We start from the raw sequence: 27657 nt of genomic DNA on the forward strand, positions 1-27657 counted from the left end.
TTCGTAAAATTGGAATAGAATAACTTCAAAGGAAGTATATGGGCAGCACAAGGTTTCATTTTTCTGTATTCTAGGTTTTACTGCCAATTTAATGTAGCAATTAATGCGAATTCAAGAAAATCAGTGTGCATATCAACATCAGAATTTATACTTTCTCTTAAATTGACGTAAATGATGATATTGATGATAGAACCGATTAAAAGTTTTGCTAAATATATCTTTCTGACATATTATAGATGCAAAAAAGAAAAAGTAGTATTCACAAATTGTATAAATATATTATGTATCTGCAAGTTTTTGAGTTCAGCTTGATTCAGCCAAAAAGAAATATCGTGGAGTTAAAACTTAATGTTTCAGTTTGTTGCTATTTTTCTGTTTATAAAACTGATTCCACGGAGTTGTTTTTAAAAAAATCTTGTATAAACACTACATTAATGCTTTTATTTGGAATATAAATCCAGAAGACTTAATTTGTAAGTGGGTAATAAAGTCAATTTCTTCTTTAGGGTGAATTTATTTGAACTTAGGCATATCACTTTGGGAATATTTCCCAATGTAAATTGTTTTAAAATAATTAAATAAATATGAAAATTTTGAAATTTGTAACCTGAAAATTAAATGAAAAACAGTAGAACTGTAATGCCATGTTATTCTATGGTAAATGCATACGTTTACTTTTAAATTCAACTATTCTTGTATAAAATTTTAAAATTTAGGAGAAGTTAACTTACATTACGGTTACTGAAAGCATGCGAAGTCACCATATTTCGATTATATACACTTCTTTGATATATTTTAGAAAATGTGGTTAGTGGTTTTCTTACCTGGATTAGGTTGGCTCTGATAGGACGGTTTCTTCATCCATTCAAAAGGACTTCTTGGCGGTTGTGCTCGTATATGATGGTCCACAATTTGGGCGCTGCAGGTATTATGTAGTTGAGCGCCTTGTTGTAGGCTTGGACTTGTTGACAGTGCGGACGTTACAGCCGATGTGGCTGTTAACACCGTTTGATCTTCCCATAATTCTGTGACTGGTGGATTGTTAGCTGTAGGATTTGCCAAGCTAGCTGGCGGCCCAGACGCATTGTGATTGACATGATGATGTAGATGTGAGGGAATTGTTGCGTTCGTTTGCAACAATTGGCCAGCCCAGGCAGCTTGTTCTTCGTGCATACAAGAGAATGTTGAGCCTTGTGCAGTTGCATGTTGTACAGCGTTTGACGTACAATAACCATTTGTTGGACCGTACCATCCTGGTTTATAAACATTATATTGTGGATAGTACATCACTAAAAAATATAAAATATAAAACCCACAACAAAATTTTGTGTTAATTCCGATATTTTATTTTTCCTAAAAAAAACACCACACTTTGCTATCCGATTGCAACTAAATTTCGATACTAAATTCTTGAAGGATATAGACAAGTTCGGGGACTATTAACTCCCCTTGGGTACCCCACTGCGTCACAGCCCACAACCAATATACCACGCCCACACCTTCCCCCTACCACTGAGTTAGGCTCCACCCACCAAACTAGATTCCACCATCTATTGCACAAGACCAACCTAATAAATAAATTCAGCTAATATATCAATACATTTAAAAAAAACAAGAACAATATTTATTCACTTGAACTTCCACTTTCAGTTTATAGATTTATTTTTCTGGGATAGCATAAAATCCATATGGGAAGCCATAAATGAATCATCAAATCCATAGCTTCCGCTAATTCTTCCTTTACAACCAATCGGGATGCACTTCCTGTGCAGATTAAGTGAAAAGTGTTAATCATTAAAGTTACGTTTCCTGTTTCTTCCTTTTATGGATTATCGATTAACACTCTGAAAGTTAAAACATTCTGACATTTCGCTTACAATACTAAAGATCCTGTTCTAGACTAACTGCAGTTTAAAATTTGAATTGGGCTAAAAGCAGTTTTTAATAATTATCTTGTAGCAATAAAACGTGTTTACGTTTGCCTAAAGTTGGTAATTATATTAAAGAACGAGTAATGTACTTTAATATAGTATGAATCAAAACTAACAAAACTTACTGTTAAATTTAATGTACTTCAATTCCCCTGATATTTAAATATAAACCAGTCAAATTAAATAGGAATAATTTTTTAGCTTTAAAATACTAATATACTTTAATAATTGAATACCCTTAAGATAAGTTAAGTTAAAGTATGAGTATAGTTAGCCTTTAAAACAGTTTCTTAGTACGAGTCAAAACTGACAAATTTACTGAATAATTTATTGTAATGTAATCCCCGTAATATTTAAGTATAAACCAGTCAAATTAAAGTAGTATTGGGATTTAAAAATAGTATCTTTGTGGGAGCTAGGATTATTTTTGCAGGATCTTTCTAAATAATTCAAGTAAAGTAATTTATAGCTCTATATTTCAAGAACTAGATTGTACTGTTAATAAGTAAAGTAACAAGTAAAGTAGTATAATGACACTAATCTATAAATTAGACTAAATGTTAGCCTTAAGATTGGTCTTAGTGAGAATCAGAGCTGGCAAAACTTTAAAATAGTTATAGTAAACTAGTTGATCTTTGACCACTAACGGGTAAAAATTTTTATGAAGTTGTTCTAATTTCCCTTTTGTCAGAAATCAACCAGGAACAGTCCGATGTAAATTAGTAAAAAACTTAAAGAGCAACTTCTTTGTTTTTCTATTTATCGTAACATTTTTTTCCATTTAATTTAATTATTTCAATTAGGCTGTACATGAAATCCAAGCCTGGGAGCAATTTCATACATAATTTATAGCTCTATAATTCAAGAACTAGATTGTACTGTTATTTTACTTGAAACTCATAACAGCTAAATCTGACTTAATTCTTATCCATCCGTGTAGTTTTCATTTTTACAGGAATGAATGAAGTCTAGAATTTACCACACTTATTATAATGACTCATTAGCAAGTGTATATAGCAAATTTTAAAATAAAAAAGAAATCAGAATTAAATAATGAAGCAAAGTTATGCATGAAGCAAATTTATATTGCTATATTGTAATGGCAATCAAATTTTTACACTGTAATAAATACGTGTTTAATTTGTGGATTTTCCCACTAACGTTGCTTAACATTACTATGAAATTATAAAATGCTAACTTAATGTGTCTGTCTATTATTTTACATTAAATAAATAAATAAAATTGATTAATAATAAATTAATTGGATTAGATGGATCTACCCCTAATTAGTTTCAACTGCTAAACTTTATACCTTCATTTTCCTCGTAATATTTAAATATGGCCGAGACTTACTAAATTAGGAAAAGGGTTCACTTTAAAAGATTTCCTTTGGAACTGAAGAAATTTCCCAAACATTTAAATAAAATCACGTCGAATATACCAGTAACCAAATTTGGGCATGAAATTTTGGACAATAAACTGAATTTGAACTGACGAAACATACAATAATTGAATAAAACTAGTTTAGATTTCCTTAATATACAGGGTGATCCATTTAAAACGCACCAATCGCTAATAACTTTTTAGGAAAGCGGAATTTCGAAAAAAAACCCACGATGTAAACTATATGTTTTATTAAAACTGTCCGGTAGGACAGTTGCATAAGGGTTGATCGTCAAAAACTGCAGGAAAAAGCGTAACGTTGAAAAACACCCAACTTTGACAATTTTTTTCTCTTTTTCTATAAAAGATAAAATTCCCAAATTTTCTTTAAATTGTAGGACAAACCCTCCTTTATAACTGTAATTTTTTTGCAACCACCCACATCTAATAGGTTTCGAGAAAAAAGTTGCCGAAAATGAGCAAAAACGGCTTTTTCAAAAAATGTTCTTGTTCTTGTTCTTGTTGTTGTTCTTCTTCTTCTTGTTACCTTTTTTGTAAACAACGTAGCGCCTAAACGCGTGAACCGATTTTCATGAATGAGGTGTCATTCGATTCGGAATTTTATGTAGATGTTCCTTTTGGGGGTCTCGATCCTACACATGGAATGGGAGAGGAGTTAGCCCCCTTTATGCAAGGCCCCCTCCAAAATTATTATTACTAATTACTCTGTAAATCTTGGCCCGATTTTGATAAAATTTGGTAGGATGATAGGGTTAGGGCTCCCCTACGTAACATTAAAGCGGCGATCAGCTCTTACACTTGTTAAGGGGAAGTATAGCAATCGTTTCAAATTATCGACACGTGAACCGACCGAAGTGTCATTCGAATCGAAATTTTGTACAGATTTGTACTTTAAAAGTCTCGACGCCGTGCCTCATAAGGAGGGGAGTTCGCCCCACCCAAATAAGGCCCTTTCTAAAACTATTATTACCAATATTTCTATAACGCTTAGTACGATTTTGATAAAATTCAGCTCGAATAAGTGGTTAAAGCTCCTCTACGTTGCTGATGCTCTTGCACCTACTAAGAGGAAGTACTGCAATCGTTTAAATTATCAATGAGTGAACCGATTTAAATGAATGAATTGTCGTTCGATTAAAAAATCTTTGCCTCTTTGCCTTTTAAGGAGAAGTACTGCAATCGTAGTTTATTTTTCTTACTCCTCTTAAAAGGAAGTACTGAAATCGCAGTTTAATTTTGCTATTTACGTACAAATACCTTCCTATGTTATTCAAAACGCTTTTTCAAAAACATTGTTATTGGGGATGGTTTGGGGGACCGCAACTATAATCATTCTTTAAAAAGATCTCTCCAGTGGTAGTTACGGTTCCGACTTAACACCTTATCAGGTTATAATTATAGAATTGCTTATTCCAAATTTTAAAAAATCTGTAAAGCAGATATGTAACTTTGTAAAATAGACAAAAAGGAAAATCTATCCAAAAGGTACAAAAATCACCTTAACAAAAACTTACAGTTTAAAATGTTAAGTATAAGGGTTGATTAAACGCCAAAAGGTACACAAATCAGCAAGTACCCAACATTTCATTAATACTTCATTAATATTTAAGTAATTCTACTGCATTAATTTTCATTAATAAGTAATTTTTTAGAATTTATTAGATGTCACAGACCCTTATGCTGGCCACTTCATTTATAATATTTTTTTGTTATAATTATGATCAATCACATATATGTACATGCATGTTAAAGTAGAAAAAGACAAAGTTAGAGTAGGCTACTGTCTTGAATTCGTCTTACCGAAATATTCGTGAGCACAAATAACACACAGTTAATAACAAGTAGATTATTCAACAACAATTATTGATTTCTCGATTGTAATTTAATTTAGTCCCCCTAATTTTACTTATAGTAAAATACTGGAATAATTAGCTGTCCTAAAAATATGCATATCTTATTTACTTTATATTACATATATACAACATTGTGGGATGAATACCTACATTGAGAATGTAATTGAAACTATATTATTTGCGATAAAGCCAGATAATTATTACCTATTATTATAAACGTTTGACTACTTCATAAAATAACAATTACTTTAATCGAAGAATGAACTTAAACCAACGATTTTTGAAAATCATTGATGTATGTTGGTGAAGTTTCTTTTAAAAAAAAGTTTTGAATTTTTTAGCCTCATAATTTTTTTTTATTTTTTGTAACTTTTTTCTTTTTAACCTGTAATTAATAGTTTCATTATTATAGATAACTAGATATTACAGTCAATCTACAGTGCTACTTGAACATAAATTTTGTAGACGAAAATGGCCAGCATAAGGGTCTGTGACATCTAATAAATTCTAAAAAATAACTTATTAATGAAAATTAATGCAGTAGAATTACTTAAATATTAATGAAGTATTAATGAAATGTTGGGTACTTGCTGATTTGTGTACCTTTTGGCGTTTAATCAACCCTTATACTTAACATTTTAAACTGTAAGTTTTTGTTAAGGTGTTTGGTATAGTTTTCAAATTTTCCACCCTCGATGCTGTATCTTTATTTTTGGCGGAATTAAGGCCAAAAACCTGTTTGGGGTTTCATAAGGACCACTGGTTTTGACAATGATTATGAAAACTACATAAAAAACTGTGAAAAATGACGTTAATCCCGTTTCGATATCCCTAATATTAGTTGAGATATTTAAGATCAAAGTTACAATTTTATCTATTCGTGATCGGTTTTCAATATTAATTTTCCACCAGAAATACACGTTTTGGGAGATCATCTGACTGCAAAAAATGTTATTGGTGACGCAAAGTAAAAAAAAATAATAATAATTGAAGATTTTAAAACATTTAGTGTAATGTAATGGTTGTGGGAGAATCAAGATAAATTTGTTTTATCATCAAATAAAAGCAATCATCGCATCATTTTAATGCACCCAGTATGCAAGACTTCTTAGCCTATGATTACGGTAAGTATATCTTGCCAGGGTGTTGGTCTAGTAGTCAAGAACGTGGCTTTGTAAATGGGAGATCCCCAGTTCGAATCCCGCGTATGCAGTCATTCTTATTACTTAAATAATCATAATACTTTTTTTAATAAAGTCTAGTCATATGCGGGAACAAATAGATTACTTCGTGGATTTTTTCGAAATTCCGTTTTCCTAAAAAGTTATTAGCGATTGGTGCGTTTTAAATGGATCACCCTGTATATAAATATATTGTCCGAGCTAAATTCAATGGGGCTAAATGTGGGCGCTTGGAATGGATTTATAATCTGTATTAGCACTGTGAAGTCAAAACTAAAGTAATAGTATAGTTGGGCTTTAAAATTATTCCTAGTGTGCCAATTAGAACTGATAAAACTTACTTATTCCAGTCAACTTGTTTAATTCTCCTAAATTTAAATATGTTAGACGGCGTAATTCACAGCTAAATGTTTGTTTTAAATTAGGGTCAATATAAAACTGTTAAAACATGCTGGGCAATTCTAATAGACTAATTACATTTTTTTTGTTAATTACGAACAATTTAGGACTTATGTTGTGCTTTGAATAATTCTTTAATGGCCTGTCAGAACATACCTTTGCTTATTACAGTAAACTATCCATACAGTTAAATTAGTCTTAAGTTAATGTAAAATTAAAACAGCAAAATTTACCTTTCAAATAGCGCCTGTTAAAGCTATTTGTTCACCGTATTTTGGTGACTGATTTATTCATCCAAAATGAAGAAAGATTATAGTCATATTTTTTTAAATAATTTATTACTGAGCTGTTGGACCTGGAGGGCTAGATCATCTTCAGGACTTAGGCTTGTGAACAAAAATAAGATTTTTTTTTGCATAAAATTTAAAAATGATAAAATTTACTGAATAAATCTAAAAAATCAAAAAATCTTTTGATTAAGGCGCTTCAACAACTGAAGTTATTGGCGCCCGGAGCTTTTTTAAGTGCACTGCCGGCCTCCGGGCAGTGTTCTCTCGTTCTAGTGATGGACAGCTGAGCTGTAAGAAGCTCCTAATAAGAGAAAATCTAAGGGTCAGCAGCCGGATTTGAACCCAGGATCTCTACGTGGGAATCCAATACGATAACCTCATAGCTAATCCCCCTGCCTTTTATTATTTAATATTTAAACTAATAATAATACTCCTATACGCGTAAAATCAAATCAAGCAAAATACTAAAGAACTTTTGCTTTAAAATAGCAAAATACAATACATTATGAACATTATTGTAATATAGCCATGGTTTTTCATTTATTGTAAAACGTAAGTTTTTAGAAATTCCAGCTTGAGATTAATAGGAATTTAGTAGAGAATTACAGAAGCCTGTGCAGGTAGCTGAAAGGTTATTTTAAGGGTTATCCTTAAGAGGCAACTGTCCTTTTTTGGTAGAAGACAAAACAATTATTCGGACAAATGATTTACGGTAACTTATTGTGTGCCCGACAATAGTTTAAACAACATATTTGGCCTTGACTATATGTTTCTAATTTTCTATAAATCCTACCACATTTATTTTATTTTTTTTAAAGCGGCAGTTTACTCTTTGAAGATTACTTAGGATTTTGGAAAATAATTTTATTGTACCTTCATGAATAAAACTATTTGTATTTACCAAAATTTATGAGGTGGGAATCAAAAAAATAATACCCAATGAATAGTTCAAAGAAACCGGCTAAGACCAACCGTACTTTGTACTGGAGAGATATTTAATCCACAGCCTTAAAAATTAGGTGCGTGCCTTTGTGTTTTTATTTTTTTATATTAATAAGTAAATATTAAAGAAAGGAATCCTGCAAATGCCTGTTAATGGTAAGTGATACAATCCTAAACCCTACTGCAAGTTCATAAGTGCTTGTATCGACTTAAAACAATTGCACCTTTCGAGGTACAAATCTCCTTAACTGAACTTATTAGACCACTACTGTACAACAAGATGCCCCCTCAATTTTTCAAATTTATCGTACTGTAACTACAGCTGTACAAAGCTTCAGTTTTTTTAAAACTAATGCTTCATTACCATCCTAATTTGAAAATTTAATTCAGTCGCCCAAAAACAATGAACCATATTCTACAATATACATTTATAATCTCTTAAATTCACTAATGCGGTCAACATTCAACTAAATTCGCTTAAGTGCTATAAAGAGATTGTAAAGTAATCAACACTGTGAGTGACTATAGAAAAAGGTCCCTCAAAAAATATAAAGAGATAGATTATTGCTAATTTCGGTTATGAGTGTGAACGGTTTTAAAATGTTCTTGTTTGACTCTTTTTTTAAAACTGACTACATTCAGTACCTAAACAGTTAGGCACCACCAATCTAAAACAAACTATAATTGTATTAGGTAAATAATTTTTGCAAAAACTGTTTTTTATATCAAATCAATGTGTGTCTTAATCTCTTTCTGTAAAACATTTGTTCCGCTGCCCTAAAGATGACCTATACCTTAGGTCGAAAGCTTAAAAAACAAATAAATAAAGAAATAACTGGAATTAGCTATATTTTCTTTGGATAAATAAAGTAGTCAATCAATTTAAGCATTCAACTAATTATAAGAAATAAACCAAGATTTTTGCTATACGTTTTTATTGCTTACGAGGTGTGGCTATTAAATAACGAGACTATTGCTATAAAACATTTTATTTTCAATTTATACATATTTAGTTATTATCACCTTCAATATACACCCCTCCCCTATCCCTACAACGCTCCATGTGAATTTACCATTGTTCGAAACAGTGCTGGAAGTCTTTTTCTGTCAGCTCCTGCATGACGAGTGCCGTTTTTTCTTTCACAGCTTCAACGGACTAAAATCGTGTTCCTTTTAATGCAGACTTTGACTTTGGGGAACAGATAAAAGTCACATGGGGCCAGGTCAGGCGAATAAGGCGGATGGCCTAAAACTGGGAGGATGTTGTACTTGGCTAGAAACGTCTTGACAGACAATGCAGTGTGAGTCGGCGCGTTGTCTTGATGGAGAACCCGTGACTTGTTCTTCCACAAATCGAGTCGTTTTTTTCCTTACTCATTCACGGGATTGAGCAAGCACCTCACGGTAGTAATGTTGATTAATTATAATCGATATTTTCATCCGTTTTGGTCGTGGAAGGGCGACCCGGGCGGTCATCATCTCCGACGTCTTCTCGGCCATCTTGGAAACGCTTGAACCACTCAAAAAACTCGCGCAAGTGATAAACATTCATCGCCATAAACTTCTTTTAATAGAAGATAAGTTTCAGTAGCGGTTTCACCAAGTTTCATGTGAAATTTCACGACCATTTGTTGCTCTACTACATGTGTAGTATCATGTTTTCGGCAAAACGAAACAAACGACGGTTCCGGTCAGACAGATTTTTCTACAAACACGTGAGACGCTGCAATCGAAAGAGAAGGCTTTACGCTGCACTGCTGTCGGTCGTTAGGATTTGGCGCATGCATAGTTCTTCTGTAGCAGCATCAGTCTCGTTATTTAATAGCCACACCTCGTACAAAAATTTGTACAAAATTACTTAGAACATAACTGGTACTTAGTTTTTGTCCTGCCTGAAAGTTATAATTCGTCAGTCACTATGCTACGTATAGATAAACTTCTCTAGCCAATCAAGTATTTAGCTTGGTCATATTTTAATTTTTAAATATTAGAGTTACATGCCTTTCTGCTTTCTTCTTTGACACTTACAAACAAACCTAACCGTCGACTGAGACGACGCTGATCTAGTGATTTATTTGACGTTGAAGGTCGTCTGTAATTGATTCATTGGCAAGCCACCAATGAGTGGTAATTCCTCACGTTTTACTATATTTCAGTTACTATATTTACTTATTGCAGCAGCAATCGCGCCTGCAGTTGTAAATTTCAATAAAATTATTAAAAATGTAAAGTAAATTAAAGTAATTGCCTATTTTTTCAGGCGGACTTTACGTCCAAACTACCAATTGGGTGTCGTGGACGTGGAAGGGTCCGATATGTTCACGTACACCTTTATGTGCTTCAATACGTCTTTAAATGAACGATAGTTATGAAGAATTACAAATATAAATAAATATACGTATTAGATTAAATTAAACTAGCGCTAATTTGGATTATTCATTAAGTTTGGCCAGTTGAGACTAAGTATTAAGGAAGCATTTTAAGGCTCCAAAGTTGGCCTTGGTTTAATTAGTTTTTATCATATCTAAAAATAGTGCGAATTGAACTACTTTATTTGAATTAATCTTTAACATATTCAGTTTTCACTCGTGGAGAGCCGTATTTTAAAACTCAGCAATGCTCTCTTTTAATTACTGGGTTAGTTACGTTTAAAATAAGATGCAAATTAATATTGTTAACTAAAATACTGGTTTACTAGTTCAGTTCTGGCTGGAGTTAAATCATTATTTTAAATTTTATGCTTCATTGACTTAAATCTTATTCAAGTATTAGTGTAAGCTGAACTTATTTGCTTTAAATTACTCAGTAATTTTGTTCAGTTCTCCCTAATGTTAAAGCATTATTTTAAGAACCATTTTTTTATTGGATTGATCATGTTTATCACTGTTTTCACTTTTAATTGATCTTTGGATTTGCCCGTTATGATTATTGCAATGAAAGTGTTTTAACATTAATTTGGCTGGGCTATTTTTTTTTTTAATACTGAGGCAAAATTAGATTTTAAATTAAAAATAGTTTAGAGGGTAAATAATTTTTCCACAGTAGCGATGAGTTATTTCTATAAAGATGAAATAGAGATATGTTAGGGGCGCTAGTCTGGATATTGTTTGGGAGTAAGTTAGTTAAAAAGTGATAATACTGGTGGCCTGGGGTGGCGACAGGCATGCTCTGTTGAAAGCGGGATGTGGTTAAGTGGCTTGCTAGAGTGGCAATAAGGCTGATCTGTCCCACGGGGGCCGTAAACTCGCCGCCCAACTAGAGGTGGCTCTGAGTTATTGCCTGCGCCTAAAATGGCCCAATGTACAAGCGTTAACACGACTGTATCAAAGCCAAACCTCCTATTCCAATCTCTCTGTCAGCGAGCCCCGGCTAAGTCGTGTAAAACTCTATGGTAAACCATAGACAACTAAATCAAAACACTAGTGGGTGGGTTTAACTTGTAACTTTTTTTTTTTTTTTTTAGCCAGTCTAATCTACGAGTATATATTTCAAGATAAATGCTTGAAATATTCATTAAAGCAGACTCATATCTATTGAAGCTAGCAACATGAAATTTGATCAGTAGTTTTCTTTTGTTTCAAAGAAAATCAATAACAAAATAATTTTTAGAAATCCAGCCCTTAAGGGGCTGAAAAATGATGTCATCGTTTAATTGGAAAAAATTAATGAAACAGTCTTTTCGGCATTACAAATTTGATGTAATTACAAGTCTAATAATTTGTATTTATTTATTTGCAACCTGTATAATCTGCAACGTGTAAATGTGGTCTGTATCGAGTTAAGCACAGATTGTTTTGCTGAATCGTGTTGGATCCGTCGCCACAATCGAGGAGGAGTGTTGAGAGAGGCCAGCCAATGCTGAAACACCCTGGAGGTTGTATGGAAGGTTACCTAACCTTCCATAAATAAAAGGTCGCGTGGACTGTCGGGATGGGTTGTTGTGGATGAGGCTTGTGCTGTGGGGATTAGGATGTATGGTTAGGCTATTATGGAAATTAAGGAAGCCGAGAATGTATTAGGTCACTGACAAAAAGGGATATTGAGGTCTGTATGAATAGTTAAATTGGATACATAATAAGGAGCGTTTGACGATATGCCGAAGGACTTTAGATTGTAAGGATTGGATTCTTTGGAAGTTAGATGGTTTCGCAGAGCCCCACAGCTGAGCTCCGTAGCTCCAGATGGGTCTTAGTAGTGTCCTGTACAGAGTCAGTTTATTCCCTACATTCACGGCTGATCTCCGCCCTAGCAGTCTTCGTAATTGTCTATTGACAAGTCTAATAATTAAATCACATATTTTATCGACTCGTCAATTGTAGAACTATAACTCTTTAGGAAGTGAAAGATGGCCAAAAGGTTTTTATAGAAAATAATTTAGAAATTCGAATACTCAATACTTTGAGGGGGAGATATTTATTAAGGAACAACATTCTTCAAAATATGAATAACATGAAACGATAATATTATATAGGTGCTCAAACAGTAGAACTTACTGAATTAGCTTAATATGAAAAGAAGTAAATAAATTTGCAGTTGGTGCCTGATGATTTTCTACAAACCCGTAATTATAACAATATAATTTAAACCTTGTTAAGATTATTTAAGCGACAGAATGTTACTATTGAATAATGTGAGCTACCTTTTTCTCAGGTCGAAGGTGCCTAATAAATGGTGTAATGTTACTAATTTCTGTACACATTACATTTTATATTTAACACGGTGGAAAGAGACTAGTTAAAAATATATTAACATAATAATATATATCTAATATAATTATTAGAATTTACGAAGCTATTAAGTTACATTAGTGTAAGACGAATATTAAATTCGTTCGCTGCACAATTCGATTAACTCCATAAAACAAAAAGTGGAGAAATGCGATGAAATAATGTACATTGTTTTTTTAAATCCCAGTAATAATATTAATTCAGATAAATTTACCGTTACTATTCAGCGGCTGCTACTGGATAGTACTGAATTGAATTATTGTAACGATTTACATTAGAGCACCGAATCAATCGAAATGGCTTCTGAAATAAATTATTTATTATTCAATGGCCAAAAGAATCTTGTATTTTAATGGTGTTAATGTTCATTATTTGGTAAATTTATTATAAATATAAAAAGCTATGACTGAACCAAGTACTTTGACACTTAAATTTAAAATGTTTCAACAAGTGGAGTTAATCGATTTGTGAAGTGAACGGCTCATTTAATAAATATAGTCTAAATCATATTGTTTTAAGGCGCCACGGTAGCTGAATGGTTAGAGGCGAGAACTGCAAAGCTAATACGTATTGCGGTACTGGGTTCGATTCCCGGTCTAGGCCTTGGGTTTTTATTTAATGGTTAATATGAGAAATTTACAGTAAAGTGTGTTTGCTAGTTGCCTCCGTTCACGACACTTAATTGGTAGTTGGATGTATATAGCCTTCATATTGTTTTCCTTAAAAAATCACTAGTTTGCCTTCATCTGCCTGCTTTATGTTAAAATGGTGGGTTGGAATACTGGTTGATCAATCAATATCGAGCTAACGAAGTAATCAAAGATCAGATCAAACTGTTCAGAGCCATCTAGATGTGCTGATGTACTGGGCACAGTTCTTTAGATAAAAAGACTTCCCATATTTCTCGATAAAATTTTTCTCTAATAAACTTTCTGAATTTAATAATACCTGAGCTTCATCCAAGCTGGAACTATTCTAAATTTTAAAATGTTAATTTATAGTTGTATGAATTCTCTTTCTTCAAATCATTTATTAACCCATCGCTGTAAATGCTTTTGTAGAAATTTGTACATATATATTTAAGAAACATCATCCAAGGAAACACTGCGCAAGCGCGGAAATATTGTTCCAGTTCATGTAAAGTAACCGCCTATTTTTCCAGTCTGGTCTTAACGTCTGCACTACAAAATAGAAGATGTGTTTCGGAGACGAAGCACATACTTTAACATTTTTACTAACCTATAAAATCATAACCACTGTAACAACACCAGCTCTAGCTGAGATACCATTATTTATTGTTAAGTGGTTAAATCGGTGCATGGAGAATCACAACGATTAAAAGGAAGAAAAAACGCGCTCAGGTACACCGCGTTAGAGTGAAGAAATGTTTGAATACGAAGATGTAGCAGCAACACTTTTTTGCCAGATTATAGCGACATTTAATTGGTAAATCTACGCACCGTGGTATTGTTTAGCAGGAGTCACCGTGTATTCCCGAAGAATCTATTCTTAGTAAAACAATAGAAGATTAAAAAGTTTCTGAAGTTAAAGCCTGCCTACCAAAAAAAGAAGGAATTTACTGACAGTAAGCAGCTTACAAGTTAGTAACAAAAGAAAGAGCAAACTGAAAAGATATTCGTGGCGAGCAGATAGTAACTGACAATTGATCTAAAAAACCAAAACACCAAAAAACGAAACAGATAAAAAATAACAGTTAAGAAGAAGATATAAAAAAGCGAAGTAACCATATAGGGTGAGAATAAAATTAAAGAATTGAAAACAAATACAAATAATAGAAGCAGTAAGATTTGCTAGCTCCTCTCATAACTTTGTTAGGTGTATGACTGGGTATCGAGATCAAAGTGATGTCATCTGCGTGAAATGCATGGTACCTTGAGTACCTCAATGCTATTGTTCTTGATTAGTGAATCCCAGATCAGTGATCACTCTGAGAAACAGTAAGAAAAGCCCAAGATTATTGACTTTTGTTGAGTGGAAGTATGAAGTGTAGCAAAGAAGACGAAATTAAAAATTAATTGCTTATTAAAAATAAGCTTGAAAATTAAAGCTTATTGCTTAGTTTTTTGTAAGACAGGGAGTTTTGCTTCATTCATAACTTTTGGTAGGATCTGTTCTAAGGACGTTTAGCTCCGCCTGAAAAAAATATATTCAATTTAATTAAAAGTTTAATGGAAGATATAAAATCTAAATTTATCTCTGCAGCAATTAGTATCTAACTCTGTCTCGGAGCCGTTGACGGCGAGATAAGTGCTAATATTACCACCTGGGAACACAGCAATTTTACTCTTCTCTCCTCGTACTCAATTTTTTATTGGTAGTCAGTTCTATAGCAGCTATTTCTTAGTTTCTAAAACTCTTCTCCACCACCTTCAGCGTTTCGAATAGCTTGGAGAATATTCTAGTAATGGCATTTTTTATTTTGAGGCTTTCTCAGATCCATCAATAAATAATATAGAAAAATTAATTTCCTGATTGCCTTATTTTTGCCAAACTTTCATGCTTTAGTATCAGGTTCGTGTGATCTCTCTCTTCTTTAAAGAAATATTAAGCAAGAAAAGATGTAGGCAATTGTTCGACCTGATTAACAAGAAAGGCTGTATGTTTTGAGATGAAGTTGATATTTAAGTTGGGCGTTTGCCAGTTAGTATGGGGAATCCAGTAATTGTTTTGGAGCCTTAGAATGCGAAAAAAAAAAATTAAGACAGTCGTGTCTCGTCCTGCTTTCAGTAGCTCTATTTGGAAAATTTGACTCTATTTGAAATGTCTAGCTGTAATCGAGACGTAATACATATCCCTTAGGACAGCCCTAAATAAAAGTTATTGATGAATATACAGTAGCAAGTGTGTTTTAAAGAACATCTTTAAGGATATTCCGTTTTCGAGAGAATTATTTATGTTAATAAAATTCGTTATATTCTTGTTTGTATTGAATTATTTAAAAAGAAAAAAAAAATGTGTTGAAAGAAAAAGGTAAATTTTAAACAAGTTCTGAATTTATGTAACTATTAATCATGGTCACTTGTTATTTCTTTATTTACATACATCTCTTTGTGTGGCGTCTTTTACTTTTTATTTTCGAGTACTTGTAATTTTTTGATTAGTCCAATTATAGGAATTGTACTTCTTTCCTTATCACCTCCTCTGGGTGCACCTTTGTTCATAGCAACGCCTGCAAAAAGAACTTTTTTTATTCTTGGCTTAGCAAATTGAAATTGTAAAATGCTACCATCGATTTTTTTATTGGGCAAAAACGTTTGACAAATGTGTTTATTGTCAACTGGAAAATATATTGCATAAACATTAAATTATTATATAGGGCTTATCTCAAAATTTTGTAAGCATGTAAAGGAAAATTGAAGCATGAAAAGATTTTTGGGGTAGGAAAGGGAGCATTCAACGCTAGGGAGCAAGATATTCCAGACTACTTTTTCCCTCACTTCCTAGTACTTCTTTAATCTAATTTGCAAGGCATAGTCCGACGCAAGCTGAAGGATGAATACTATGTCGAGCACGGAGCCTCAAAGCTATCAAACGCCAAGTCTTTCCCACTTATCGTGGACTTAGGAGGGTATTTGACCATCTCAGAATGCTTTTGTAAATATCAGGTGGTGGAGTAGGATATCCCTCTCTTAGATGGAACTGTTTTTAAGGCTATTTAGGGAGTGGTTATTCCGATCTGTCGGCACTCCGATCTTTAGAATTACCCTAAGTTTTCCAGGATGGTTACATGGGTGGGAGAGGTGATTTCGCTCCTAAGAACACTTCCAAATTTTTAGTTAGGTCAATTTTGGAATATATGGGTGTAGCTTTGCGGGTTGGGGTGCAAAAGACTCCAGGGAAATCGTACTTGACTACCAGCCGGCTCCACTCTCTTTCTAGAACTTCCCTGAAATGCTTGGCTCTTTTTGATCTGGAGAAGCCTTCCTAATTAAATCAGTTCAGCAATAATTTTGCTTGATTTGTTTAAAAAAAGTAGAAAAGTTATGCATGGTGATGGCGGACAGTTGACACCACTATCCTACATGTCCTTTTTACCTTTCCCGTAGTCTGGAGATGGCAGCCGACAGCGCCTTAAAACAAAATCCAGTTCAACAGAGCAAGCGCACCAGTACTTGCACATACATGTTAATTAAACTTGGTTTGAAAAACGTTCATTTTTCTTTGAATACACTGTACAGAGCAGAAGAGACAAAATACTTCTCTCCAACTGATAATAAAATTCTTTATTTATAATATATATATATCTATATATTCTTTTTGTACAAATTTACAATTTATTAAATATTTGTTACAAAAAATAATAATAATAATTATAATAATTTCCTCTTGTAAAAGGAAATACAAAATTAAATGCACAATTGAAAAATTATAACATTCAAAATCCTTGATTTATTCCGTTTTAAAATTGTGGGTTGTGGAAGACTGATTATTTACATTAATTCCATTTTATCAAGGTGAAAATTATGACAAAATACACTTCTTGCTTGGTGAAGGCGTGACGGATACCTGCGAGCTGAATAAGAGGAATAGACCACACACATATGTAGTATGAATAGTCCTTAAGAGTGTTCAACAATGAGTGTTCCTCAAACAGGTTTGCATTTATTAGTTAGTATGAGATGCAGTTAGAGAGCTTACTCGGCTCTGAACGTATTATCCTAACGTTGGTAGGACGCAAAACGTGAGGAACACTGATCCTACAGAGGTTCTTAGTATGTGGTTATATTTTTGTGTGAGAGAATTGAGGCTAAATTCACATTTGAGCTGTCCTTATTAGGATGCGACAGTGTGTATGACTGTTTACAACTGACATACAGGTAAGTTGAGACAGAGCATGTTAGTTTTTCTTTACTGTCCTGTTTTGGTTTAGAGATCTCTGTAACAGTTTTACGTTATCAAGTTTGACTACCTCTTTGAAACAGGAGAAATGTTATGAGTTAAAATCTAAACTCTTTATAGGAGAAAATTCGAAACTGACCAGTTTTAATAAATACAAGTTTGCTACTGTGATAGATGGATCAAATCTTTGGTACAGGTCCCGCATTGCGGTTTAAAACACCTATTTAATGACTTGCTCTATCCTACGTCCTTAAACAATGTAAATAGGTTTGTTTCAGTATAATGGTACTTTTTTAGCCTTATGTATGATGTGAAAATATTAAGTTTATCAATCCATCCATATATTCTGCATACTTGTCTTGTTCCGGCAAGGAATAATTCCAGCAAAACCATCTCATAAGAGTAAGGAAAGAGAACACACCAACGAACAGATGCACACTTTGGACACAGCAAACATCTCCGGGCCAAACTGAACTCAAGAAGGACGAAGGTGAATCTTTATCAAGTTCTCAATTACTGCTCAGAAACGTGGACAACAAGAAAGGCTGATGAAAAGAAGCCCCTGATATTCCAATGCAGAAGAAAATAATCAGTTAAGTATTTTGCTCTTAGGGGTGAACAGACGTAGAGAAAAAGGATAGTAGTCAAGAATGTAATAAAAGATGAAATCCACAATCGAACTTTGTACTTTTCACCAACACTTCCTTAAAAGTTACCTCTATGCTATACATTTTATACTGTATTTAGTATGGACCTCTTGGTTAATGAAGAACACATATTCTTAAAAAATGGTCTTTAAATCTAACAAATTCTGGAGGTATTGCATCAATACTTAGTTCAAATGGCTACTGTTCCTCAAACGCAATAACGAAATTAGTGATGGGAGGTTCTGTTTCTACTGTAGTTTGTTCTCTATCCTGTGATTAAACATTTAAAATGATTTTAGTTTATAACCAAAAAGCCGGCAGGCGTTAAACTCTGTTATGGCTGACTATTCATACACCTCTTTTTTAATGGAGAAAAAATATTCCTTAAACAACACAAAACAGCGCAAATGTCACGAAAAACGAAGAATAGATTAGAATTTAGAACTTCCCCTGCACCCAGCTTACGGGTCCACCTTAGAGGCACAGAGATATGGAAAAGGAAGACAAGCGAGTTTTTAAAGCTTATATGAGGAAATGAATGTATTTGATGAAAGATGGGCAGGTCAAGACACACACACACAAAAAAAAAAAGAAAATGGGTGGCCAACAATGTGATAAAAGGCGAAATCCACAGAATCAGAAAGATTGGATGGCCGAAGTTAAGGTGGATTAAGAGTATAACCGCGGATGCAACAACCTGTAAGGGTGTTTTCCAAAAAGGATTGACTTGTGGATTCTTAACGAGGAGGCCCAGACTTATTAGACGATTCTAACGCCAATTTGTTAGTAAGTCTTAAAAGTGTTTGTTGTTTTTTTTTTAAATGCCCAAACGCACTTCGCACTTTTCACCAACTACTTAAAGCAGCTGTTCCTTAAAAGATAGCTTTATGCGATTTAAAAAAATGGTCTTTAAATCTAAAACATTCATGAGATATTGCATCAATACTTTGTTAAAACGGCTACTGTTCCACAAACGCCATACCTAAATTAGTGAAGGAAGGTTCTGTTTCTACATTAGCGTTGTTCCAAGACACTTCACAAAATTTAGAGAAACTGAAATTAGCTTCGAAAATTAGCCAGGTCCTATTCCTTAAAAAAACAGGTGACGAAAAGCAAGAACAAAATAGAAGATTTGAATTTGGTTCTGTCCTGAACCCAGCTTACGGTTCAGACCTGGCACCCACGAAGTGTACGGAGAAAATAGCCTATATTTTCCACTTTGTACATGACAGATATTAAAAACCATTTCAGAATTAGCGCATACTTTTCTTGCATCCTAGTAGTACCTACTAATTGTTTTTTCTTGTTTTTTGGCCTCTTGTAATTAGCAAATCAGCCATTTAAATGTTGTGTTCGAACTACTAATAGTAATAAAAGTAAATAAAAGAAAATGGCCTTTGCAACATTAAACCAGCACAAGAAGATAAGTTTGCCTATTTTATTTAAGTATTTCATTCCTCTATTAATTTTAATTTTTTTTTTTTTTTTCAATTCTCGTCAATTGAGCAAATTTGAACAAGTTTCATACAAATAAAAAATAAAAATGAAATTATGAAAAAAAATCCTAAGAAAACGTCAGATGTCCCAGAAATTGAATTATTTTTAAATAGCAGCTTCATTCCTGAAACAGAAATATATATCACATTAACTAGGCGTCAGGTTTGGCTTTTAACATTAATCTAATTTCAATAAACCACACTTTTTTTTTGTTAAGTTTTTTGAAAAACCATTAATATAAATCTCTTTTCGGAGAAACCGAAAAGATTGAACAACTTGAGAGGTTGGAAAATTTTAACAATTGAATTTCGGAATAGAGGTAAAATTGAAATCCCCATTAATATAATAATTTTTGTCACTAAAAAATAAAACTGGAAAACAAGATCTTGTCAAGACTATTGCTGCTTCTCTAAAACAGAAAAAGTAAATGTTTCCGCGTCATGCGTTACTGTGTAGGAAATGTTTAACATAAATTATCTATTCGAATTTATGAATTTGTGAGGGTAATAAAAGAGATCAATTATTTCTTCTTTTTTTTTGAAATTATATGATTCTCTGACCACCCACGCTTGAGTCTTCCTTGTGGATTATTGGAGAGTATTGGAGGATTGAGAGCGAATGTATGGATTGTAATGGAGGATAATTTGGCATAAAATGTTTTGTAGCAGGAATTGGTTAAGTCAGAGGCAATTGAAAAGGGTTGGTTCCACGCTACTCTGCCCAAAAAGCTCACTCTTGAGTCATAAAAAAAATAAGTTTTTTTTGCAGCATCAACATGGAAAACCGCTCACTTTTATAGCTAATCCTAGCTTATTTAAATCCTTCCTCAAGAGACAAAGCATGTAACAAGAAAATAATCTTCCTCAGCCCGACATATGTACGTTCCATTAAGAAGGTAGGTTGGGGGTTTTGTGAGGTTTTTCCAGAAAAATCCGCCTCATCCCCGTAGATTGAACTAAGAAGATTAACTAAAAATTCTCATTCTTTAATATTCAACGATATGTAAGGCCAAAACGCTAGGATTTTGGTTACACCCCAGTATATTCTTTTTATTACTGCATTCTGGAAGCACATCACGCCTAACCAGCAATTTACTACACTATGTGGATTCTCTATAAATCTAACATCAGTAAATAAGATGACACAAACTTGTGCATAAGAATTTTAACAATGTGTTTGTGTATCGTTGGATGGTGCACTATGCTGGCCAGATAAAAAGCTCTCGGCCGTGCTCAGAGATGGGTTTTTACATGTATCACAATATCGTTCGTTAATCAACTTGATCTATCGCATCTTTATATGGCTTTTTAAAGTAGGAGTGTTCTCTCTTTGAAAGGAAAACTACAACTTTGTGCCTAGTTTAAAATCATTTCGTAACATTCATTAAAATAACATTTTTCGTTTTATACTTTGTACCGACTACGAAAATTCATCTTAGTTTTTAGATATTCTGCAATTTCATTTTCAACGGAAAAAAATAGGAGGTTGAATTAAATTTTTTCACTTACTTCTCTTGAAGACGAACAACAAGCAGGGCGACCCGAAACTGCAATCACGATGAAACCTTTGAGAAAGCACACAATACGATATAGAATGATCGGCATTTAAAGGTGAATGAAACAGTTGACACGTTGGCATATAAGCACAAGAAGTACGGGCACTTTATATTAAGGTTGCCAGAGGTACTGTGTATTACCCTCCAACAGTCATTGCGGCGCCGTAGCGTGTAAGCACAGTTAAAAACCGAACGTGCGCAAAAGGCTAATAGCTAGTGAGCTCACGCTGCTCTGAATAGCAGCATCTGGTATGTGTGGTAATTAGATCACTATACATATTCTGATCAATCTTTTGAAAGACAGCTTCTCTTACTGTTTCTCAAAATCAATGAGTATCCTCTACTTTTAACAGTGACTTATTTAATAGTCACTTACCTCGCTGGATTTGTGGCCGAACGGATTTAAATTAGCGGTGGCATCTGGATTCTGGTGGTGAACACTGGACGGAGTTTCACCGAATGTATTTAAGTTCGACATCTGTTTCACCAACTCTGAAGGTTCGTTTTCAATGACGGACATGATAATCCAAATTGTGTCTGTAAATAAAGACATGATACACCAATTAGGCACACAACATAAAAACAACCACAGCTTTCTACTTGGGATACTTAAGGACAGTTTAGAGTGTAGTTCCAATTCCCCTTACAATTAAATAGGTGGTATATCTGTTCATTGAAGTGTGAAGCAGTTGACTACTCAATATTGTAATTCCTCTTAATATTAAACGTGGAAAAGTGTAAACTGTTAGGAACTAATTTATTCTACAAGTTGCAGTTAATATTATAGAGTACATAGTAGTGACATTACCCCCGAAATAAGTACCAGTGGGAGTTGCCAGTCGCCATTTGCTTTTGTATATTCCAGGCTGTGCAGGTGATTTCAGGTCAGCTATGAGCATGGCTGTCTGGCCAGGAAGTACCGGACCTACTATAGTTAGCCTCTCCCAGGAGCTCATCAAGTCACCTCCACTGAACTGCAGGAAGCATCCTTCGGGCCAAGTCTCGTCTCCGTTATTCAGGAGCATCCAGATTTTACGAATACTACAACAAAGCGACCTAATAGTACAAACACTATAAATGTAAACATCTAACATGGACTAACAGTACTATACTGACGAGGTGTTGGGTGGTGCGGTGATCTCATTGTTTAAAGTGCTAATATCATCCTTTGCCAGGCACATGGAAGGCAGCTTGACTGGGCTGGCAAAGTCGAAGTAAGAACCCACGGCTGCTTGCAAGTTCCTGAAAACAACAAGTACATACACGTTATTAATTTGTTACAGCTCACTCTGTTATTAAACTAATATTCAAATAGACCCCGCTAAGGCAAGCATTGGCTATTTAATAAGGCCAAATACAACCAAGGCTGGGATTCATATAGACAAGTTCTGACGCAGTACAATAAAGAAATAAGGAAGGCCAAGCGAAGCGCCTGGCGGTCATTCTGTGAGGATATTAAAGACATCCCAGAATGCGCCAGAATACATAGAGTCTTGGCGAAAGAAGGTACTGCGGGCAGAGTAGGTTTCATTGTTAAGGAAGACGGAACCTACACTAAGTCGATGGAGGAAACCCTGGAATTACTCTTGAGTACCCATTTTCCAGGATCCACTCGGCTATCGGCCTCGGGATGCGAGGAGGTCTGCTCGGAGGTGCCAAGAAGGCCTTCACGAGCGGATTGGAGGATTGCGACGCACATCGTTCAACCAAACAGGTTACGATGGGCGATCGCACGGTTCCAGCCCTTTAAATCTCCGGGGCCGGATGGAATCTATCCAGCCTTTTTGCAAAAGGCCGGGGAGGTGTTGATGCCATTCCTGTGTAGAATTCTCAGAGGCTGTTTGGCCTGGAGGTTCATTCCAGAAACATGGCAAAAGGTGAAGGTCGTGTTTCTTCCCAAAGTAGGGAGATTAGGGGACCAAGCACCGCAGTCATTTAGGCCGATTAGTCTGTCATCCTTTCTACTTAAAACATTGGAAAGGCTTGTAGACAGACATATTCAGGACGATATCCTAGGAATTCAACCACTTAGTGATCGTCAATATGCCTATCAGGCAGGCAAGTCTGTGGATCTTGCGTTGGATGATTTTAACAGGCTACTTCAAAAGTCCCAAGAGGACAAAGAATTTGCAATGGCCGCGTTTTTAGACATACAAGGGGCTTTTAATAATGTCTCGCCTATGTCGTTAATTGATGCCCTGTCAAGAAGAGGCCTGGCGCCAACTATCTGTCAGTGGATCAAGTCTAATTTATTAGGCCGCACTATTATGGCCACATTAGACAATTGTTCGGTAGAGGTTAGGGTGGCGCGGGGTTGCCCGCAGGGGGGTGTTTTGTCTCCCCTTCTGTGGACAATTCTGGTCGATGACCTCTTGGTGAAAATGACGGCGGAAAGTTTCTACTGCTTGGATTTTGCTGATGACCTGGCAGTGGTTGTTAAAGGACGATTCGCTTATACGGTTTCGGAGCGCTTGCAGAGAGCGCTTAATATTGTGGATAGATGGAGTAGAGCGGAGGGCCTCTCCATCAATTCGCAAAAGACTAGGGTTGTTCCTTTCACAAGAAAGAAGAATCTGGATAGATTGGTGCAACCAATTTTGGGGGGAGTTACTATCCCCTTGTCCATGGAGGCCAAGTATCTTGGGGTTATCTTTGATAAAAGGCTCACGTGGAATTCTTACCTAAACATGATTTCCCATAAGGCTAAAGCTTCCTTAGGATACTGTAAAAGGCTGTGTGGGAAAAGTTGGGGACTAAGCCCTAAGATGACACTCTGGATTTACAAGAGTGTAGTAAGACCCATGGTGTCACATGGGGCGGTGGCTTGGTGGGCAAAAACCTTGCAGGTGGGTGGAGTCCGGGCGCTCAGTGGTATTCAAAGGCTAGCTTGCCTGAGTGTCACTGGTGCCATGAGGACTTCCCCTACTGCGGCCTTGGAGGTTTTGTTAAATCTGACCCCACTGCACATATACATTCAGGGCGTTACAAGGGCCGTTGTCGTTAGGCTTATGGAAGGACAAGCTCCTATTACCGTCAGGCATGGAGGAGCATATCAAGAGTTATACGAGGAGCTGGAGGCCGATCCTATTTTGGGCCTGCCTTCGGATTTTATGACTCCCAAATATAACTTCGACAAGCCGTTCAAAGTCTGTATTGGAGACCGGGAGGCTTGGAGACGTGGACCCCCAGTGGTGAAAGATTCAATGTGGTACACTGATGGCTCCAAGATGGAGGAGAATGTGGGAGCGGGAGTGTACGGGGTGAAGCCGAAATGTAGCTTTTCGGTTAGCCTAGGGAAACTAGCTACAGTTTTTCAGGCTGATCTAGCTGCAATTAGGTTCTGTGCTACCGAGATTGAAGGGCGTGGAATTATTAATTCTAAGGTCGTAATTTTCTCGGATAGTCAGGCTGCTCTACGGGCAATTAGTTCCTATCAGGTTAACTCAAAACTGGTTTGGGACTGTCTGGGTGCCCTGAAGGAAATTAGTGACCAAAATAAGGTCTTTCTGGTCTGGGTACCTGGTCATTCAGGACATAAGGGTAACGAAGCGGCAGATTTATTGGCCCGGGAAGGCTCTGCGGGATACTTCGTTGGCCCGGAGCCCTGTTTTGGGGTTCCGAAGTGTGTTAAGACTGCGACCATTAACTTATGGGTGCAGAGTAGGTCTCAGGAGTGGTGGCTTGCCACCACTGGGCAGAGACAGGCGAAGGAGTTTATTAAAGGCTATTCGCCGAGGCTGACTGCAGAATTAATCCGTCAAGGCCGTGGGGCTATCAGGATGATTGTAGGCCTATTAACTGGCCACTGCAGACTCAGAAAACACATGCATCGCATGGGCCTGGCAGATGATAGCCTTTGTAGGTTCTGTCAGGAAGAGGAGGAAACGGCACTACACGTGTTGTGTCAGTGAGGGGCTCGTGTGGCTAAGGATGTTACTTCTCGGGGAGGAAAAACCAAGGCCTGTGAGTTTTACCCAAAAGTCACTCTCCAGCATTAAGAGTCTAATTAAAAGGACAGGTCTGGAGGGTGAGCTTTAAAGTTAGGGGAGCCACAATAGACCCAAAGGGGTCGCAGTGGCGTAGGCCCTGAGGCCGCCCTAGTCTAATCTAATCTAATCTAAGGCAAGCATTACTAGTAAACATAAAGTTGGCACTATACTTAAAATTAGCTCTGGTATTTAATTAGACAAGTGTAAAATTCAACTGGACACAACCATCACTACTGAGAAAGGTAACGTTAGCTCTTCGCGCAACCTAAAGCAACTCTTGTAGCAACCTAGGAACAGCCAACTGTAACTCAACTACGCGGCCAAGTTTATTAGTAAATGTAAAGCGAGAGATCATCAACTAAACTTAAAGATGGATCTAGCAATGAACTAAACACAACTGTCTCTAGAACTTAAGTACACAAAGCTGACATTTATTGGTAAACATAAATCTAGATCTGATCAACGATACTTCTAGTACACAGCTAACACTATTATTAGAAAGTAACAGAGGTCTTTACGATTTTGGCTGATTTATTTCAATAGGTTTTTTTTAGATCACTCACTACCAGTATAATCCATTCTCAACCCAGTAATTCTACTTCTCTAAGGTACCACCAAGATTCTTTAAAGAAAAATTATTTATTGCAGACTACTTTTATCTCCTCTGCCATGGTAAAATTTCAAGTCTCAAAAAGTGAAAGGAATAAATGGTATCCAAGTAGCGAGGTTTGAGGTGTAAGCAGGATGGGAAATGATTTGAAACGCTTCAGCATTAATCTATTAGGCAGTCTGGAGGTAATATGTGGTTTAGCATTATCATTTGGCAGAACTCTTCAGATGACCAAAGAGAGATACTTTTCTACCTAAACAGCATGAAGTCAATCAAATTGAATTGAGTTCAGATGTGATAGCTTGCCCATCAGGAACCATAAATATTAAAGAGTGTTAGTAAAGAACTGTATTAAACGCCAAAACTTCTGTTACACTTTATAAAAGATAAAAAGTTATCTTTACAATTAATTTAAAGCTGGCTATACCATCAACTTAAAGTTGACTGAGTACTAAACTTAATATTGCTACCTATAGAACATAACTACTTTCAACAATAGTTACGAGAAACCGTAAAGCTAAGCGTAATGCAAAATAGGGTAGATATCTCTAGAACCAACAAGTAAAAGCTAACACTGTTCGTAAACGTAACACTAGTTTTACTCATAACTTAAAACTAACTGCAGTACTAAACTAGGTACAACCATCTCTAGCACACAACTATCATTATTTGTAAACTATTAACTACCTGCAGTACTAAGCTAAGCTATCAATCACAGTTTCACTACTGAGAACGTAAACGTTTAAAGCTGCCTGCCGTAATAAAACAGATATAACTATTTCCAGTATTCAACTACTCATGAGTAAGTGTAAGGATAGCAAAATACTCAACTTAATTGCCTACACTATTCTAGACTTAGCAATCTCAACAAATAAGAAACTTACCAGTCGTTCATGTCCAGAAAGAAATGTGCCGAGGTAGAGCTCAAGTTGTTGCCGACTAAGATCTGCAGCTGTTTCACCAGCTCATCCTTGTCCGTGGTGCCCAGGCAGCTGAACTGCCGCAAGAGTTGCTGATCTACTATATCCATTTGGTCCATTTTGTCAGAAAAAGTTAATAATAATTATGAATAATAATAATAAGTTATTCAAATTTTATATTTTTGAATATTCGTTTGTTCATATTCTATTCTATTGAAGTCTGCGACTATCTGTACGCATCGATGTTCAGATTGTATCTCGCCAGAACATTACATTTATAAACTTCCGTTTAGATAACCCTACGACTTGTCCGTGCAAAATAAAAAGGTTAAATGCAAGAAATGTACGATATTATATATACATATATATATATAGCTAAAGATGGTAGCTGGTAACTGATTTTCTAACAGTGTAGCGAATCTTGCAGTAAAAAAATTCCCCAATTAGATTTTGTTTTTATTTAGAGGTTTGTAACAAGCATAAGGCAGAGTGTTGTATTCTGTAAGTATATAGTGCCTTATAATAGACTTGTGTTTGAATACATTTATATTAGCTTAGAGGAAAACTCTGCTTGGAATTTTTCATCATCGGACCCCCTCTCAAACTAAAGATTTTGGAGTTAATCACTCTACTCTGGTATACAATACAAAACGTGTTCCATTGGTTTATGTGAGATAATTAGAGCTATATTCAAAGCGCTTAAAAGATTGTTTTGCCCAAATTCAACATAGCTCGTCAAAACAGGTGAGATTGATAGTCGGTTGGAAATTTAGTTGGCGATTACACAACTCTAGACTAAAAGATATGTTGATTAGTGCAGATCCAACAATAGTTTTCAAAATGGTTGTCTTT

The 27657-nt window shown here is 35.2% G+C and overlaps 2 protein-coding genes across 3 annotated transcripts in view; both read right to left on the minus strand.

The window, feature by feature from the left end:
- The window catches only part of LOC141461734 (uncharacterized), a 51546-nt gene extending 50116 nt beyond the window's left edge, over positions 1–1430 (minus strand). The window contains exon 1 of the mRNA XM_074143012.1: positions 825–1430. Coding sequence (XP_073999113.1) covers positions 825–1287 — 463 coding nt within the window. The 5' untranslated portion in view covers positions 1288–1430. The remainder of the gene's footprint in view (positions 1–824) is intronic.
- Positions 1431–16956: 15526 nt separating this feature from the next.
- LOC141462092 (protein ILRUN) lies at positions 16957–27163 on the minus strand. Of its 2 annotated transcripts, XM_074143692.1 has the most exons (6): positions 26770–27163; positions 22403–22528; positions 22095–22327; positions 21663–21823; positions 21240–21295; positions 16957–19855 (listed from the first exon to the last, which is right to left on the minus strand). In XM_074143692.1, exons 1-5 carry the CDS (start codon positions 26922–26924, stop codon positions 21284–21286), a joined length of 687 nt encoding a protein of 228 aa, XP_073999793.1. In that variant the 5' UTR covers positions 26925–27163; the 3' UTR covers positions 16957–19855; positions 21240–21283. The 2 variants fall into 2 exon arrangements, with proteins under 2 accessions (XP_073999793.1, XP_073999794.1); XM_074143693.1 differs by lacking the exon at positions 21240–21295 and having other exon boundaries at positions 26770–27161.
- Between the last annotated feature and the right edge of the window lie 494 nt (positions 27164–27657).

Source organism: Rhodnius prolixus, unplaced genomic scaffold (genome assembly GCF_049639745.1).
Source record: "Rhodnius prolixus isolate KJV_2025 unplaced genomic scaffold, Rpr scaffold_12, whole genome shotgun sequence".
Classification (NCBI taxonomy): Eukaryota; Metazoa; Arthropoda; class Insecta; order Hemiptera; family Reduviidae; genus Rhodnius; species Rhodnius prolixus.